This window comes from Nyctereutes procyonoides, unplaced genomic scaffold (genome assembly GCF_905146905.1).
Source record: "Nyctereutes procyonoides isolate TBG_1078 unplaced genomic scaffold, NYPRO_anot_genome, whole genome shotgun sequence".
NCBI classification, from domain to species: domain Eukaryota; kingdom Metazoa; phylum Chordata; class Mammalia; order Carnivora; family Canidae; genus Nyctereutes; species Nyctereutes procyonoides.
In genome coordinates, this window is record NW_026575046.1 from 65069196 (window position 1) to 65087671 (window position 18476).

The 18476-nt window shown below is 36.8% G+C and overlaps 1 protein-coding gene across 2 annotated transcripts in view; it reads left to right on the forward strand.

Annotated features, from left to right (window-relative positions):
* MICU1 (mitochondrial calcium uptake 1) overlaps window positions 1-18476 on the forward strand; it is a 247358-nt gene that overhangs the window by 155864 nt on the left and 73018 nt on the right. For both annotated transcript variants that reach the window (XM_055325234.1, XM_055325233.1), the window contains 2 exons: window positions 9555-9637; window positions 16646-16843. In XM_055325234.1, coding sequence (XP_055181209.1) covers window positions 9555-9637; window positions 16646-16843 — 281 coding nt within the window. The remainder of the gene's footprint in view (window positions 1-9554; window positions 9638-16645; window positions 16844-18476) is intronic.

Sequence of the window (18476 nt, forward strand, 5' to 3'; positions counted from 1 at the left end):
GAGGTCTCCCATCCTCACAGCAATCTTTTCCTTTTACCTTTTGCCTAGAGCCTTTCCTCAGGCAGTGACAACAGCCTTGTAATTTAATCAACTCTCCTTGACTCACCTTGGCCTTGAGGCCTGAAGTACCCTGATGCACAGTGATTGTCAATTAAGGCCCTTGTATTTAGTAGTCTAATAGTCTTATTAGACCAGATGGCTTTGATCATGCTACTCTGGAGAGATAGTTGGATTAATACAGCAGCCTTGACTTTTTGGGTTGGCAACCCCAGGCAACACATGACAGAGGCAACATGAAAAGCACATAGCAGCCTGATAGACCCCCAGCAAGCAGTGCCCGTTTCTCAGATGGTGTTACCTTCTGAGTTAGGTAGTTAGTAAGCAAGTTGCAGGTAAAGGGCATTCCCCTCAGTTAACTGCACAAAACAATCATGCATTTCTGCTGCCTGCTTGTGTTGTTGTTTTTTTTTTTTTTTTTTGCTCAGGCCTTAGCTCCCGCATTATAGAAAGTTAACTGTGGCCTAGAAATGCCCCGGGGACACTCACCTGGGCCCTGGTTAACTTCCCACAGACATCTCCCCTCTCCAAAACAAAGTTATGACTGGACTGATCCTTGTGGTTCTTATTATAATTCCAAGATACCCTTCAGCAACAACTGTCAGGAAACTTTAAAAAAAAAAAAATTATTACTTAAAAGACCTAGAAACTAAAAAAAAAAAACAAAACCTAGAAACTACACTGCACAACTCGCCCACACAGTGAGTGAGGTTGCAGGTAGAGAGTGCCTGAGGATACAGTTCTGCTTTTATTGGGCTTGATGGTGGGGGCCGAGGGGCTCACAGGCTTACTGTACATTGGTGAATTTAAAGCATAAGAGCCAGGGGGTGCCTGGGTGGCTCAGTAGGTTAAGCATCTGCTTTAGCCTGGATCAGGATCTCAGGCTTCTTGGATTGAGCCCTGCATGGGGCTCCCTGCTCATTGGGGAGTCTGTTGCCCCTGCTGCTCCTCTTCCTACTCCTCCTCCTCTTCCTGTTGTCTCTCTCACAAGTAAATAAATAAAATATTTTTTAAAAAATTAAAAAGAAATAGATGAAACATAAGAGCCAAAGTGTGAAGTGTAGGAAAAGCAGTGGTCCAATGGTTAGTGATAGAATCACTCACCTCTCTAAAACAAAGGAGCCTCAGTGCAGAGAGATGGTCTCTGTCAAGTCACTTAGCTGGCATTGTGTCTCTTTGAGATAGCCCTCTTTGAAGTGCATACCTTGGCCACCAAAGCTTCAGGCTCTTGAATTACAAAAAAGGAAACTGTCGGGGTTTATAATTCAGGTAGTGTTTGAATTAAATTATAAGTGTGTGTGTGTGTGTGTGTGTATCTGGAGGGATGGGGGGTGCAATATGACTTTTGTCCAGGATGAAATCCTCCATTTCTTTTTATGTCTTCTATTAGAAGTTGAGAAATCTAGCTTCCTTTCACTTTCTTCTCTCTACTCAGTTTTTACAATTTTAAAAATCTGGCTATTTTTTATTCCACATTTCTTTAAATGGCTTTACATTACATATTTTCTCTTTTAGAGGTATTTCTTCTACCTCATTGTTATATATTTTACATTTTGGCAAAATAGCCAAGAGTATGTGCTCTAGTGATCTGCCTGGATTTGAATTCTGGCTCTGGGACCCTGGACCCACTGTACCTTAGTTTACTCTTCTTTAACAAGGGATGGATGTAATAGTATGATGTCATGGAGCAGTTAGGAGGATTAAATAATTCATATAAAGTGCCTATACATAATAAATGACATTTAATAGGTGCCGGTTGCCATGATTATTATCATATTAATAACCATTATTTAAGCTTGACTCTGTTATACTGATTTTATTGCTCACTTAATTTATTGCTCACTTCTTAATTGATCTCATCTTCCCAGTCTTTATTTCTTTATTTTGATTGATTTTTGTTGTTGGCTAAAGAATTTCCTCAACCGGAGATTGCAAACTTTTTCTTAAAGAGGATGATAAATATTTTAGGCTTGCTGGCGATGACAACTACTAAGGTCTCTTTGCTACTACTCAACTCTGCCCTTGTAGCTCAAAAGCTGCCATAGTAAGTACATAAACCAGTGGCTAGCCAGGAGGGCATAGTTTACTGATCCTTGCTCAAGACTTTTGTTTCTATTTTTTGTGTTACCTTAGTAAGGTATGTGGATTATACAGTTCCAAAGCCCTTGCATGTCTGAGAATATCATCTGTCACTGATGTAGGTAAATGATGAATTCATTTGTATGTAATTCTTAGAAGATAATTGTTTTCCCTCAAGGTTTTATAGAACTTGCTGTAGTGTTCAAGTGTTAGGGACAATTGTGATACAACATATTACTTCTTTTTTTATGATAAATAATGTTTTTTCTTCCTGGATGGCCGAAGATTTCTGTTTTCTTTATTTCTGGCATTTGTCATTTCACCAGGGGAACTATTTTTCTATTCTGGTTAAAACAACAAGGCTAAGAAGAAAAACTAGATTGATGTACCATGAACTTTGGCTATGTCAGATTGCCTTATTGTCTGGTTTTCATCCACTAAGGACATTTTCTATATATATTGTATTTCAAAAGTTAGCAATGAAATTTTTTTTACCTTATCGTTTTGAATTTCGTATGATGTGGTTTGGTATTTTAAGTGACAGAATGAATGTTCACTGTTCCATATTATATAGTTTGGTTCCTCTTTAACGGAAGCATACAGCTGCACAACCACAGAAGACATATTCTTGAGAGGCACCTGGGTGGCTCTGTCAGTAAACACCCACCTCTTGGTTTCAGCTCAGGTTATGATCTCAAGGTTATGAGATTGAGCCCCTGCATCCAGCTCTGTGCTCAGGGGGGTGTCTGCTTGAGATTCTCTCTCTCTCCCTCTGCAACTCCTCCCCCCACCCGCTCCTGCCCTCTTGCAGCCTCATAAATTAATTAATTAATTAATTAATTAAATCTTTAAAAAAAGAAAGAAAGAAAACAGGAAACAATCTGATTAAATTACTTCGTTTGAACTTTATTAAAACACTAAATGGTAAAGAAGTAAAATTTATAGTATAGTCAAACTCATTACAGTGTTTTAAATTGTAATTCTAGTATAACCCACAGGAAAAAAACCTTGATTTTAACTATTTCATAACAGTGTCTATGATATTTATTTCACAGTAACTGGTTATGAGCCAAGTATAGTCCATGTGGATATTTTTAATTTGCCATTCGGTATCTTGTATTTCAAGAATAATTGTTTGCCCAATTTCACAGTAGAATGCCATAGTTATTCTCATCAACTCTATTGGCTTCAGATGGCAAGATTAATAGTTGATATTTTGGTCAGTAGATAATTCTACAAGACAAAGATGAGGGGAAGCCCAACAATAAGATTTCTGAGTTATACTTTCTGAGCAGAAAGTATAATAGTTAAATTTTTGAGCCACTGATATTCTTATCATGCCCTACTTCACATAAATATGCCTTTACACCCAGCTAACTATAAAATACATAACTTTATAAAAAGAAGTTTTCCTTGACTTTGTACTTACCATTTGTCATTCTTTAAGCCTTTTATATTTTTCAAATATTTGCAGCCTTTATTATTAACTATAGTGTTAATGTGACACTTGCCATGAACTATTAGAAAGAGCTGAAAAGGCCATTATTATCATATTTACTACCTGAAAAATAGTTACTAAGAGAAATGAAATCAGACTGATAAGGCAGCTTATTGGTGAAAAGAAAACTACTCTGTTGCTGCTTAAGTGTGTTTAAAATAATTTTTAGAATATTTTCATTTTGTGTAGCACCCTTCTTCTGAAGCTAAATCATCCCAAGGAAATGTACAACTATAACACATTGTGCTATGGGAACTCTTCCCATTTTCTCTGTATAAAAGGCAGAAAGATTTCTTTCAGACTGCACATAACCATCAGACCTAGAAGAATTCAGGGAGGAATACTGTTTTAAAATCCAATCTTACAGGTTTTTCTCTCCTCTTTCCCCAAGCCTAGTATTATCATAGCAAGCAAGACACTAAGCCTTCATATAAGAGGAATGCTAGTACATTAGTCTGCAAAGAAACAGTCTTGTTTCTAGAAAGGATACATCATTCCAGAATTAGCTATGTTTAAGATATTCTGCATTCATGGGAGGCATTGACCATCTGAAGTACCCCAGAGGAGTGCTGTTGAGTGCTGAATTCTGGAAGCAAATTCTGAGAAACCGTAGTAGAGACGTGATAATATGTTTTTATGTATTCAGAAGGCCGTCATAGAGATGGGGAAGCAGATTTATGTTTTTATCTCTGTAATAAATTAAACCAGGACAGTTTGTAGGAGCTACACAAAATTAGATTTGTATTCTGTATGAGAAGAAAAGCTCAATTAATATAGCCAACGATGGTTAGACTTTAGAAAGGGTGACCTTTCTCTCCCAGAAATAATCAGAGGCTATGTGATCATCGTTACAAATTCAGTAGGCAAATTCATCATTAAATAGAGGTTCATCATAATCTAAAAGTTTTTTTCCTAACTCAGAGTTCTCTGATATTGCATATTAATTACCTCATTTATCCTATAGCCTCATTTTATAACAAGAATAGTGCAGGTAGGAATTCTGTGGTAGAAGAATCAAACCAACAGGAAATAAGAATCCAACCTGCTCATGTCTTTGTTTATTCTGTCAGTACTACCAAAAAAGAATTTAAGGCATAATGAACCATGTTGTTGGAAGAGCCAGAATTAGAGCCTTAGTCTTGTGCCTTTTCTATTAAAAAATAGTAAACAAAACAGTCATGAGGGTCTTGAGACAGCTAGTGTCATTGCTGTCTGAATATTTGACTTACTACACATAGACAAAGATGCTTTTTTTTCTTATTATAAAATGAAGCAGAAAAATCTATTGTGCTTCCAGGAACAATTGAGTCGTTATTGTTATCACTGTTGTTAATAATGGAATAATATCAACACAGGTTCTTAACTAGAACAGACCTAATGGATCTCCATTCCTAGTAGCAAAGATTGTCATGGAATTGTGAGTAAAAGATGTACAGTTATGAACTTTGTATAGAATCTTACTGTTTGGGATCCCTGGGTGGTGCAGCGGTTTAGCGCCTGCCTTTGGCCCAGGGCGCGATCCTGGAGACTCGGGATCGAATCCCACGTCCGGTTCCCGGTGCATGGAGCCTGCTTCTCCCTCTGCCTATGTCTCTGCCTCTTTCTCTCTCTCTCTCTGTGACTATCATAAATAAATAAATTTAAAAAAAAAAGAATCTTACTGTTTTAATCAGTTCCAACATATGCTATCCTTTTGGAAATCATTGTACAGGAAAAAGATTATGTCGTTAATGCAGTGGGGGAAAGCTTCACTGTTTATTCTGTAAGTAGCCTGGAATTCAAAAGAATTCCTCTCTCAGTTCCTAACTCACAAAAAGGTTGTGAGTTAGCAGAAACCCTGGACACCTTAAAGCTTTCCAGACCAGCTAGATGTAAAAATTATACTGAAGGACACCTGGGTGGTTCAGTTAGTTGAGCATCCAATTCTTGATTTCAGCTCAGGTCGTGATCTCAAGGTTCCTGGGATTGAACCCCACATCACATTAGCCTCCATGCTCAGCAGGGAGTCTGCCTCAGGATTCTCTCCCCCTGCCCCTCCCACTACTCTCTCCCTTTCCTCAAATAAACACATCTTTGAAGAAAAGTATATATATACATATATATTACTCTGAGACCTACTTTTAAAGGGAGACAAGGCAGTAGAAGAAACATGATAAGCGGGGATCCCTGGGTGGCTCAGTGGTTTGGTGCCTGCCTTTGGCCCAGAGTGCGATCCTGGAGTCCCGGGATCGAGTCCCGCATCAGGCTCCCGGCATGGAGCCTGCTTCTCCCTCTGCCTGTGTCTGTGCCTCTCTCTCTCTCTTTCTCTCTCTCTCTCTGTCTATCATAAACAAATAAATAAAGCTTTAAAAAAAAAAAGAAACATGATAAGCAAATGAAGATTGAACAGGCTAAAAGAGCTATTCTGGAAGAACCTTTCCTGATAGACTGGTGAGGCCTTGAGAGCATACAAGGCTGCTGCCCTGATGTGCCTCATTTTGACCAGCACACTAGAAGCTCAGCCCCTAGAGTACTGTCAGTGCCTATGCTTTAATGAGCACTCTAAGTAGCTCCACATAAAGCAGATACTCCGTTTGAAAGTAAGCCAGGATCAAGAGATATAGAAAGCTCAAGAAGTACAAGGTGTACTTTGGTAAAATGAATTTAACCTTAGTTGTAGGAGGACATATAAACTATGATTTGCTAAAATAACTCAGTCATTTAAATGATGACTGTGCCTTCACAAAATTCACAGGACAGTGAGAATAAACTATGATGATAAAGCTAAAATTTTAAGCACCCTGTGCACTTCTGTAATCAGTGGAGATAGGGAATGGGAACACTGCTTTAATTCTTGAGCTTTAATTCAACATACTGACTGGGTCTTGCCAATTTTTCCCCCATTTGTGTTCCTTTGGACTGTATTCCTCCCGATGTGACCTCCTCTGTCACTGCTTCCTTTCTCCTTCCTTTTACCTTAAATATTGGCTTCCAGCTCCACCTTCTCCTCAACCTCCACTTCTCCGTGGGCACACTCACTTCAGGCTGTGTGCCAGCGACTGCCAGCTTTCACCTTTCTTGTCTAAGTTTTAGACCCATGTTTCCTACTATCTCAGCGGCTTCAACTGCATAGGCTGTGGACCCTTTGAATTCAGCAGGTCTGGTCTGAATTCCTTTTATTTCTCAAACGTTTTACATCCATTTCAGCTCTGGGTTAATGACACGCAAGCTACCCAGTAGCCTAAGCTACCCTGTCAGCCTTTTTAACTCTCAATTCTTCACAGCTAATTAATCATTAAGTTGCATAATTCCACCTCCTTATTTCAAATTTGTTTCTTCCTCTCCATCACCACTGCCATTACCTCAGTTCACATTTTCAACCTTTACAAGAGCTGTGATCTTTTCTGAAGCTGGTTCTTGTTTTCTAACATCCTTCAATTCATGCTGTAGCCAGAGAAATCCTTTATAAATGCCTGTTCGATGGTGTTGCTCCCCCACTGAAAACTTTCAACAGCTTTATATTTTCTGCATTTGTTAAAATCTCAGGTATCTACAAGGAATAGGCAAATAATGTATTTGAAAGAAGTGGGCCGAGGGTGAGACAATATGGGGAGAATAGCAGAATGCATTCCTGCCTAAAGCAATTCATATTCAGAATTTTTTAAAACATGTGACAAACCTATTTGAGAATCTAATGTTGCCTATGGGTTTCCAGTTAGTGCAGCCAAGTCTAACATTTGAACATGGCATATGCAATATTTCTCTTATGTCAGGTATCTCCTTGAGATGAACAGCTTGGAACTCAGCTATCGCAGAGACTGATCTAATCAGTGAGTCATGTTTTGGTTTGGTTTCCTTTCTAGGTTAAAACATATCAGAATAGAGTATGTGTGTATTACTGTTAAGAATCACTGTCTTCCTATTGGATGCCATGGAGCATAATGAAACAGTTTATTGCCTCTGGAGTCAGTGCTAACCTAGGTTCACATAACAGGTTGCCACATATTAGCTGTGTAATTTTGAGCTAGTCATTTATGGCTTTGAGCTCCAATTTCCTACCCTGTTTAAAAAATAAAGAGAAACCTTCAGGGTTGAGCATACAAAATCAGATAATTATTGAGCTTTAAATTATTGTGCTCAATGCTTGGCATAGTAACTCTTCAGTAAAAGACAGCACCCAGACAAGTAGGAAAAATTTAAGAAGTGACAAGGAATATACAAAAATTTCCTCATCAGTGTCCTTTACAACAATGGTATTTATGGCCTAAAGGAGAGCAAGCCTGTTGGAAGAAGCCATTATCAAGTAAGGCAGGCAATTGGAAGCTGACAAACACATGATTCACCCAGGCAACTAAAAACCAGGAGCTCACCAGTCTGTCTGGCTAGCTAGCTAAAAATGGAATATAACCTTACAAGATGTTACTATTGACAAATATGTGAGCAAGACGGAAATATAGATTACCTGTAACTATGCATAATGTACTAAGCCCTTTTTACTTTTCTTGTTCATGAATGATCTTTTATTTTTTTTTTTTAAATTTTTTTTTTTTTTTTTTTATTTATGATAGTCACAGAGAGAGAGAGAGGCAGAGACACAGGCAGAGGGAGAAGCAGGCTCCATGCACCGGGAGACCGATGTGGGATTCGATCCCGGGTCTCCAGGATCGCGCCCTGGGCCAAAGGCAGGCGCCAAACCGCTGCGCCACCCAGGGATCCCATGAATGATCTTTTAAATTAAAAAAAAAAAATGATGTTAACTGAAAATTTCATTCAATAGTATTAGCATATATAGGATATTTTATTTTGGTTTATTCTCTACATCTATATAAATTTGAAATACTGAGAGAAAGAAGTAAACAACTTTGTTTTCTTTGCCAGAACATTTTGCATGGTGAGGAAGGAGGGACATTATATTTTATTCTAATGTACAAGCATGTTAATTATATTTATATTATAGTGATTGATCTAGGAACATTAAAATGTCTTGAGCTTTTACCATTCAATTAAGGGAAAGAAAATACATGCCCTTATCTTCTTAAGCTTTGCATTTTTCACTTTGTTTTTTAAACTTCAGCTTTATTTTAGTATTTACATATACTTTGCTCAGTAATTTGTGTACCCAGCTGACATGGTTGAAATAGGAGGTTGAGTAGTATCCTCTTCTGCCTATAGATAATAACCTAACGGCTGAATGACATCTACTGAACTCCTGATTACACTTCAAATGGAAAGACTAGAAGACCAAAGTAGAAATCTAGCTTTTTTTTTTTTTAACATCTCTTTATTTGTTTTAGAAAGAAAGAGAGCGAGCAGGCACACATGCATGAGCAGGGGAAGGGGCAGAGGGAGAGTAAGAAGCAGAATCCCTGCTGAGTGTGGAGCCAAATGTCACCAAATCCCACAACCTAGAAATCACGACCTGAGCTGGAGCCAGGAGCCAGATGCTCAGCCAACTGAGCCATACAGGTGCCCCAAAATCTAGCTGGTTTTTAAAAGGCAAGACAAAGACTTAGAGTTTCAGCCTCTTATGTTCTAAGCCTCTACTTATAAGCAGACTTTCATGCCCAGATAAAAAATACTATATTTAAGTAACAGAGCAACTTTAATATGATACAGTTAAGAGGATGGCTTCTAAGAAAGCAAAGCTGACATATCTAGGAGATTAATGGTGAAACTCAAGAGACAAGTTCTGTCTTTACTGGCCGTAGTCAAGTTTGTCTTTCAGTTTTAAGGAGTACTGCTGCAAGATTGATCTAGGTAAGTATGGTAGCATTCTGTGACTTGATATTACATTTTAGTGTTTAACCATCTGTTTTTCTTAAAGGAGTGATTTTTTAATTTTTAGTCAATGCCTTCTAAATATTTTTCTCTCTTCCCTCTCTTCTTCTCCTTCCCTCTCCTTCTCCTTCCCTCTCATCCTTTCCTTCCTTTCTACTTGCAGCTCCTCAGAGAAATTTTGAAATTGCCTTCAAGATGTTTGACTTGAATGGAGATGGAGAAGTAGACATGGAAGAGTTTGAACAGGCAAGTTATCCTAGAAAGTTCCTTTAAGTACATTAATATTTAATACATTTTCATGTGACTTGGAGTTATTTTGGTCTTGGTCAGCATACTCAGGTGCTGTCCAATTTTTGAAATACTTAATGTGTCATTTCTGCACTTTTAACAAGTGGGTTTTATTTATTTATTTTTTTACTCTAAGTGTAAGGAGTTATTTGAGCATATGATTAAGGTCAAAGTTGTTCCAGTTCCCCAATATGGATTAGACTGTGATGCTGAGATGAAATTCATCATCATGTGTTTAGTCAATTTTTATTAAACAGTTCCTTTGTGCCAGTAATTCCAGAATATAAAGATGAATGACATATGTTCTGAAAGGATTTCTGTAAGAAAAGGAAAAATGGTACCATGCCTTTGACCATGTAGCAGGTCCAAGCTATAGATATATACAGTTTTTGATGAGTACTAGGAAGAGATTACATTTCCATAAAATTTCTCTCATTGATGGGCCATAATACTTCTCTAGATACAATTACTATGATTGTCAAAATGACTTCAAAATAAAACAAACCGAAACAAACAAAATATATATACATATATGTACGTGGGAGAAAGTATGAGGAACAAATATCTTTAAATAAGAAATTCACATCCTACAAAATTTGATATGTTTGTATTTTCATTATTATTCAGTTTGAAATATTTTCTATTTCACAGTCTCTTTTTTGATCCCTCAATTGCTTAAAAGCCTGCTGTTCCTCTGCTCTCTGTCAAATAAATAAATAAAATCTTTTTTAAAAAAGTATATTGTTTAATTTCCAAGCTTTGAGGTTTGTTCTTTTACTTATCTTACTGCTACTGATATCTAATTTAATTACATTGTGCTTAGAAAACATACTGTGCATGATTTAATCCTTATTTTAAATGTATTGAGCCTCGTTTTATGGAACTGCATTTGATCTATCTTGATAAGCATCAATGTGGCTTCTTAAAGAACGTGTATTCTGCAGTTATTGAGTATGACATTTTATAAATGTCAATTCTGTCTAGCATCTGGGTGGCTCAGTCAGTTGAGCGTCTGTCCTCAGGTCATGATCCAAAGTCCCACATCTGACTTCCTGCTCGGCAGGGAGTTTGCTTTTCCCTTACCTGCTCACACTCGAGTGCATGCTCTCTCTCCCTCTCTCTGTCAAATAGATAAATAAAATATTTTTAACAAACTATTTTATTTATCTATTTGACAGAGAGAGAGAGAGAGCACAAGCAGGGAGGGTGGCAGGCAGGGGGAGAGGGAGATGGGGGGCTTGATGCCAAGACTCTGAGATCATGACCTGAGCCAAAGGCTGCCACTTAACCAAATGAGCCACCCAGGTGCCCCATAAATCTTTAAATGTCAATTCAGTCAAGTTGGTTGACAGTGTTGTTCAGATATTGTTTGTCCTTACTGATTTTCTTTAACATAGTCATTCTAGCAGTTTTTTGAGATGCAGTTGTTAAAATCTCCAACTATAACTATGCAGTTATTTGTTTCTCCTTAATTATGTTGATTTTAGCTTTATGTATTTTGACATTCTCTGTACATTTTTGATTGTTAGGTTTTTCTCATGAATCAATCCTGTTATAATTATGATATGTCACTCTTTATCTTTGGTAATACTCTATCTTAAAATCTATTTTGTGTGATTTTAATATAGCAACTCCAGCTATGCTACTATTTGCATGTATGTCTTTTTTGCATCCATACTTTAAATATAGCTGTGTCCTTATATTTAAAGTGCATCTTTTATAAATAGCATTAGTTAGGTCTTGTTCTTTTTTTTAATCTATTCAGTCTTTGCCTTTTAATTGCAGTACTTAATCCATTAACATTTAATATAATTACTAGTTACATAATTTATCAATAATGTATGATGTATGTATGCAATTTATCAATGATATATGTAATTTATATATAATCTAATTGGAATTAGACCAACATTTTTGCCGTTTGTTTTCTGTTTGTTCTTTTAGATTTTTGTTCCTCCCTTTTTTGAGATTAAATATTTTTCCAAGAACTCTGGTTTATCTAGAATTTTAGCTGTACCTTTTTGCACTATTTTTATAGTGGTTGCTCTAGGGAGTACAACATAGATTCTTAAATATACATAATCTACTTAAAATTAGTATTCACATGAAAGGTAGAAACTTTGCTGGAGTACCTGGATGTTGCAGTCGGTTAAGCATCCACCTCTTGGTTTCAACTCAGATTATGATCTCAGGGTGGCGAGATCAGGTTCTGTGTTGAGCTCTGCACCTAGCATGGGGTCTTCTTGAGATTCTCTCTCCCTCTCCCTTTGCCCTTCCTCCTGCTCACTCACTCTCTCTTTCTCAAATAAATAAATAAAAATGTAGAAACTTTGCAACCTAAAGTTTTATTTGCCTCTTCTCCATCCTTTATGCTATAGTTGTTCTGTGTATTATATCTACAGACATTATAAGCCTCATAATAATTTTTGTAATTTTTGCTTTAACAGTCTTATTTTTGAAAGAAAATAAGAGAAAAAATAGTTTGTTATATTTACCATTCTGATGCCCTGTATTCCTTCCTGAATATCCTGGTTTCCATATGGTATTATTTCCATTCAATTGGAAAAACTTTTTTTCAAAGGTTTATTTTATTTACTCTAGAGATGGGGGAGAGGAGCAAAGAAAGGAGGAGAAAGAGTCTTAAGCAGACTCCACACTGAACATGGAGCCTGATGCAGGGCTCCATTTCATGACCCTGAGATAATGGCCTGAGCCAAAACCAAGAGTCCAATGTTTAACCCCCTATGCCACCCAGGTGCCCCAGAAAAACTTTGTTTTGCATTTTTTGTAGGATACATGTGTTGGTGATGAATTAATTTATATCACCATTATTTAGGGAAGGAAGTTCTGGGTTTAGAGTTCTAGATGTAGATGTAAAATTCTCAGTTGTTGTTTCACTGTTTCTGTTTTCTTCTGATTAAAAAAATCTGTCAATTTAAATCATTGGTGCTCTATTTACAATATGTTGTTTTCTCTCTCTGCTTTCTAGATTTTCTCTTTATAATTGGTTTTCTAGAAATTTGATTACAGTGTGCCTCACTGTGGTTTTCTTTATATTTATCCTTTTTAGTATTTGATGAACTATTTATATATTTGAATTTTTATGATTTTTATCAAATTTGAGAAATTTCTGGCCACTATGTCTTAAAATTTTTTGGCCCCATTCTCTCTTACCTCTCTCTTCCAGTAATATAAATGTTAAGACCATATGTGATATTGCATCACAAATCTCTAAAGCTCTATTATTTTTTTTTCAATCTTTTTTCCTTTCTGCTATTCAAACTGTATAGTTTTTATTGATTTATCTTCATATTCACTGACTTTCTTTGGTCAATTCTGCTATTAAGCTTATCTAGTAAATTTTTATTTCAGATATTGCATTTTTCAGTTCTAGAACTTTTTTAAGATTTTATTTATTTATTCGAGAGAGAGAGAGAGAGAGAGGCAAAGACACACAGGCAGAGGGAGAAGTAGGCTCCATGCAGGGAGTCCGACATGGTACTCAATCCCGGGTCTCCAAGATCATGCCCTGGACTGAAGGTGGCGCTAAACCGCTGAGCCACCTGGGCTGCCCTAGAACTTATATCTTATTTTTGATACAGTTTACTTTCTCATCTGAAATTTCCTAATTTTTCCTCATTCATAAGCATATATTGTGCTCCTGACCATTAATATTTAACTTTTAAAATTCTTGTCTACTAATTTGCAGTATCTTGATAATCTTGGAATTGATCTCCATTAATTGCCTTTTTCTCTTGAAGATGAGCTAAATCTTCACATTCCTTCATATGTTAAGTAATTTTGGATTTTTGTCTAGATATTATAAATGATGTGTTGACTTTAGATTTTGTTATATTCATCTGAAGAGTATTAGTGTTTTGTTTTAGCAGGCAATTAGCTCAACTGGATTTGATTAGAGTTTATATACACAATGTGGGACTTAACCTTTCAGAAGCAATATAGCCATAACTTCCCTACTCCTATTACAGATACTAAACACTATATTTGAATTTAGAGCAGATGGGTCCTGGGTGGGTGTAGGTGGCTCAGTTGATTAAGCATCTGACTTGGGCTCAGGTAATGATCTCACAGTCCTGGGATCAAGCCCCATGTGGTGGGGGTGGGGGTGGGGTGGGGGGGTTCTTGCTCAGCAGGGAGCCTGCTTGTCCTTCTCCCTCTGCCCCTCCCTCTGCTCATGGTCTCTTTCTCAAGTAAATGGAGCAGATCTGTCTTATTTCTGTTATTGATGGTGATATGCAGAATGACTTGGAACAGCCACTTCATCATTCATTCACTTGTTAGAGAAGGGCGTGTTATTTCATCCAATGTGATCCCTTAATAACTAGCTTTCTTAATATTGGTCACTAGGAATCTTGATGTAAAAACTCTTAGACCAAAAACAAAACATAATTATAACGTACCTTGTGAACAAATGACTCTCTTTAGAAGTTTCTCTGCTTCATCCTTATGTATTTTACATTCTTGGGAAATAAAATTTATTAAGTTGAGAATGCTCTAGGATTCCAAACATTCAAATTTTGCACTGATTTCCCAGGTAAACAGGTATTTTCTTAACACTATATTTGTCAAGCTTCTAAAAAAGTTAAACAGAAGCAAGAAGAGGACCTCACATATTTTGAAGTTAATGTTGCACAAAGCAACAATTAGTTAAGCATCTGCTTCTGGCCCAGGTCATGATCCTGGGTCCTGGGATCAAACCTCACATCAAGCTCCCTGTTCAGTGGAAAGCACACAAAATCTAGTGATACATACCTTTTCTATTTTTTTTTTATTTTTTTTTCAAAGATTTTTAATTTATTTATTCAGAGAGAGACTGAGAGGCCGAGACACAGGCAGAGGGAGAAGCAGGCTCCATGCAGGGAGCCCAACGCGGGACTCGATCCTGGGTCTCCAGGATCAGACCCCGGGCTGCAGGCAGGGCTAAACCGCTGCGCCACCGGGGCTGCCCCATACCTTTTTAAAAAAAAAAAGTTTTTAGGGCAGCCCGGGTGGCTCAGCGGTTTAGTGCCACCTTCAGCCCAGGGCGTGATCCCGGAGACCCAGGATCAAGTCCCATGTTGGGCTCCCCACATGGAGCCTGCTTCTCCCTCCACCTGTGTCTGCCCCTCTCTCTCTCTCTCTCTCTCTCTCTCTCTCTCTCTCTCATGAAGAAATAAATAAAATCTTAAAAAGTTTTTAAAGAATGCTCATTATAAATAGTAGTTTATATATAATGGGATAGTATTTAGACTACGCTACTATTAATCATTAATGAAGATGATATAGCATTAGTTAGTCAATTTTTCCTAAACTCCTTTTTCCCAGTCACTTACAAACACATTCTCAGCACCACACTCTTGAAGTTTCTCCCATAGGAAGAGTATAAGCTGCAATATTACAGCCACAGGCAAAATTTAAATCATTGCAGGTTCTCAATACTGGTTCATCACTGCTGTTGGAAAATTCTTCAGTACTCAGAATCAGGCAGATAAAATGACTTATGTATTGCCTTCAAAATAATAACAAAAAATGTTCTGATTATCCTGTATTCAATTTAAAGTCTAAAAACCTTCAACCCAAGAAATCATACCAAAACCACGTATGATACTAACCTAGATTTGAAGACATAGAGATAATAGACTCTAACTGACTTTTCCAGTGAGACAGGTAAGGCCCAAAGAGTTTTAATGACCTGCAAAATTCTGCTCTCATAAATTCTCTCTCAGAACTGCAGAAGCAGACCCCATGTCTCCTAATTCCTTATCTCATGTCTTTCCATTATACTACTCCACTGTTTATACAGCCACTTAACTTAAATCTTCTTTATGGTCACAAATAATGAATAAAATACATGAGACATTTAACTAAGGTAAATCTGTTGTTTCAACTCTCAAGTTTTAAGTGTTAGGCTTTTCTAATTTGGCAATTTAAAAAAATCAGCCACAAAGCTGTATGTATTGTTTATTTATATAACACACCCTTATTATTTATCTTTACATATCCCAATTTTAATAATTCTGAATAGTTGCTGTTTTAGCTTGTATAAAGAGGTAGAAAAGATGCAGGAACTAGTAAAAAAAAATATAAAACAAAAGCTACAACAATCATAGACTTGCTTCAAAAAGCTCATTTATATAGTTAGGCCAGGGTTGCTAGTTCCAAACCTTATCCTTTCTCAAAAAAGCTCATTTAAAACTTCTCAAAGCTGGTACCTAGGTAGTCAGTCGGTTAAGCATCCAATTTTCATTTTGGCTCAGGTCACGATGTAATGGGTCATGGGATCAAGCCAGGTGTGGGTCTCTGCGTTCAGCAGGGAGTCTGCTTGAGATTCTCTCTTTGCCTCTCCTTCCTCCTCTCCCCCTACTCGCATGCATGCTCTCTCTCTCGAATAAATAAATCTTTTAAAAAATCTCAAGGATTAAACTAATTCCCCAGCTTTTCTTGGGAAATTATTTTGTACCAACTTTGTATTTCATTTATCATTCTAATAAATGTGTTATCTCTCTTAGGTGTCACTATTTGCCTATAGCTATGCTGCTTCTTATCATAACTAGAGTCAGTAGTGAGAAGTATGAAGTTTTTAAGTCTCCTGCAATATGGAATGTATTACTGTGAAGTTGATCGTTATTTTAGTGTTTTGTGAGAGGTTTTGAAGCTCAGAAACGTATGCTCTTTTCTGAAGAGAAATTTTTAAAAGTATCTCAGTTATAAAGATCTCAGTCATCTGTATTAGAATCATGGTTCCACTACTTGCTAGCTACTTGACCTTGAACAAGTTATTAAACACTATGTGCCTCAAATTCCTCATCTGTAAAATGAGGATAATCTTAGGACTTAATAGGATTGTGAGCATTAAAAGAGAATTGTAGAATAGTGTAGGCAAATAAATAATAGTTATTGATCTTACTTTCATATGTTTTTGTACTTTGTAATGTTTTTCTGGATGGGGATTTGCTTCTCTTCTAGGTTCAGAGCATCATTCGCTCCCAAACCAGTATGGGTATGCGTCACAGAGATCGTCCTACTACTGGTAACACTCTAAAGTCTGGCTTGTGTTCAGCCCTCACAACCTACTTCTTTGGAGCTGATCTTAAGGGGAAGCTGACGATCAAAAACTTCCTTGAATTTCAGCGTAAACTTCAGCATGATGTTCTGAAATTAGAGGTAGGTATTCCTTGGACTTGAAGAGATCAGGGCACCGTCCAGCACATAAGCACTTAGAGCCACTGAGTTGGGAGGGGCTGTATATAGACACTCTTTCAATCTGTCTCCAGCTGTGAGAACTGATTGGTTTGAACCTGACAGCAGATAGGAAATACTATGTTCTATGAAGAGGTTTGGAATAGGTGGTTTTGGGACTGAAAACCAAAAAAGTCTAAATTGAAATTCTTAGCTGTCTTTGTATACTCAGCTTGAGGGAAAGAAAATTCAGGGGTCAGAGCAGTTCTCAACCTGAGCATGTATCCCCAGTTTTATGTTTATTTTGTAAAAGGCACCAGGAGGTAGAGATGAGGAGGGATAATAAGCAGAGCTTCCTTTGATAGTTTACAAAGGTGGAAACAGCTGGAAACAAAAATGTCAGAATAAAAATATATATGTTCAGCGTTGCAAAAATGTCATACTGTGTTTGGAGAAATTACTTTCCCAGTTATAGTTTAGACCATCATGCTATTCAGTTCCTGGACACAGCTCTGTAAGAGCATTACCTTTCTCTATGTGTTTATTTAGTGAATTAAGTGTGTTTTGGGTTAATTGGCTACAAAGTCTGTTCAATTCAAAACATTCATTAAATGCCTTCTAATGCACTTTGTTTTCTGAAAAAATGAAATCTTGTTTCTTAAGATTTTTAAAAATTCCTTTACATTCGTGTTTCTCAATTTCTTTTTTTTAGAAAATATTTAATATTATTTGAAATTTGAAAACATTAAATTACTATGACTAAAAACACATTCAAGTATTAAAGAAAAGCACTCCTTTGTTTTTCAAAATTCTGATAAGCTACTCCCACCGCTTCCACCCACTTAACTCAACTGAGACAGTTTGAAAAGTGACAACTGAATTCCCATTATTGATAAGAGCACTATTGGCTGTTCATACTCTAGGAAGGAAGAAGTATGGATAATACTAAAAATCAGATCAAACTTTGAAAATGTGCTTTTGTACTTGTTTTTTGAAAATGGTGTAATTGATACTCAAAGAATTTACCTCAAAAAAACAATAGATCTACACAATTCAGCTTTCTAGAGGTCAGTTCTTGGCCCCTATACTAAATGGTAAGTGCTATTTATATTTATGTATGTGTATATATGTATATGTGTGTGTGTACACACATATATATAGCATGAAAAGCAAAACTTTACCCTCCCAGGAGTCTCTGGCTGGGGCTGAGAATCAACCTGACATAAGATAGATTACTAGGAGAAAAGGATATAAATTTTTACACATACATGGGAACCCCCTAGGAAAATGAAAAACCCAAAGAAGTGGTTAGGCTTAAGAGAGTTTATATACTCAGTTGAACAAAGGCAGGCAACTTATCTTTATGAAGCTTTGCATTATTATCCCCAGAGAAGGGCAGTCAAAGTTGAGAGTAATCTATACAAACAGACCAAAGTTAAATAATTCTTATCTTCCTTTGGTCTCTCCATATATTTTAGTTACTTTTCTATAATTGCCTGTCTTCATTTATTTCCTACTGGTATAGGAAGGACATCTTTCACATTGGAGTTTTATTTCCTGCTTTCAAGAGTCTACTAACTTTTGTGTAAGAATTGGTATGTACTGGGATTCTAGACAT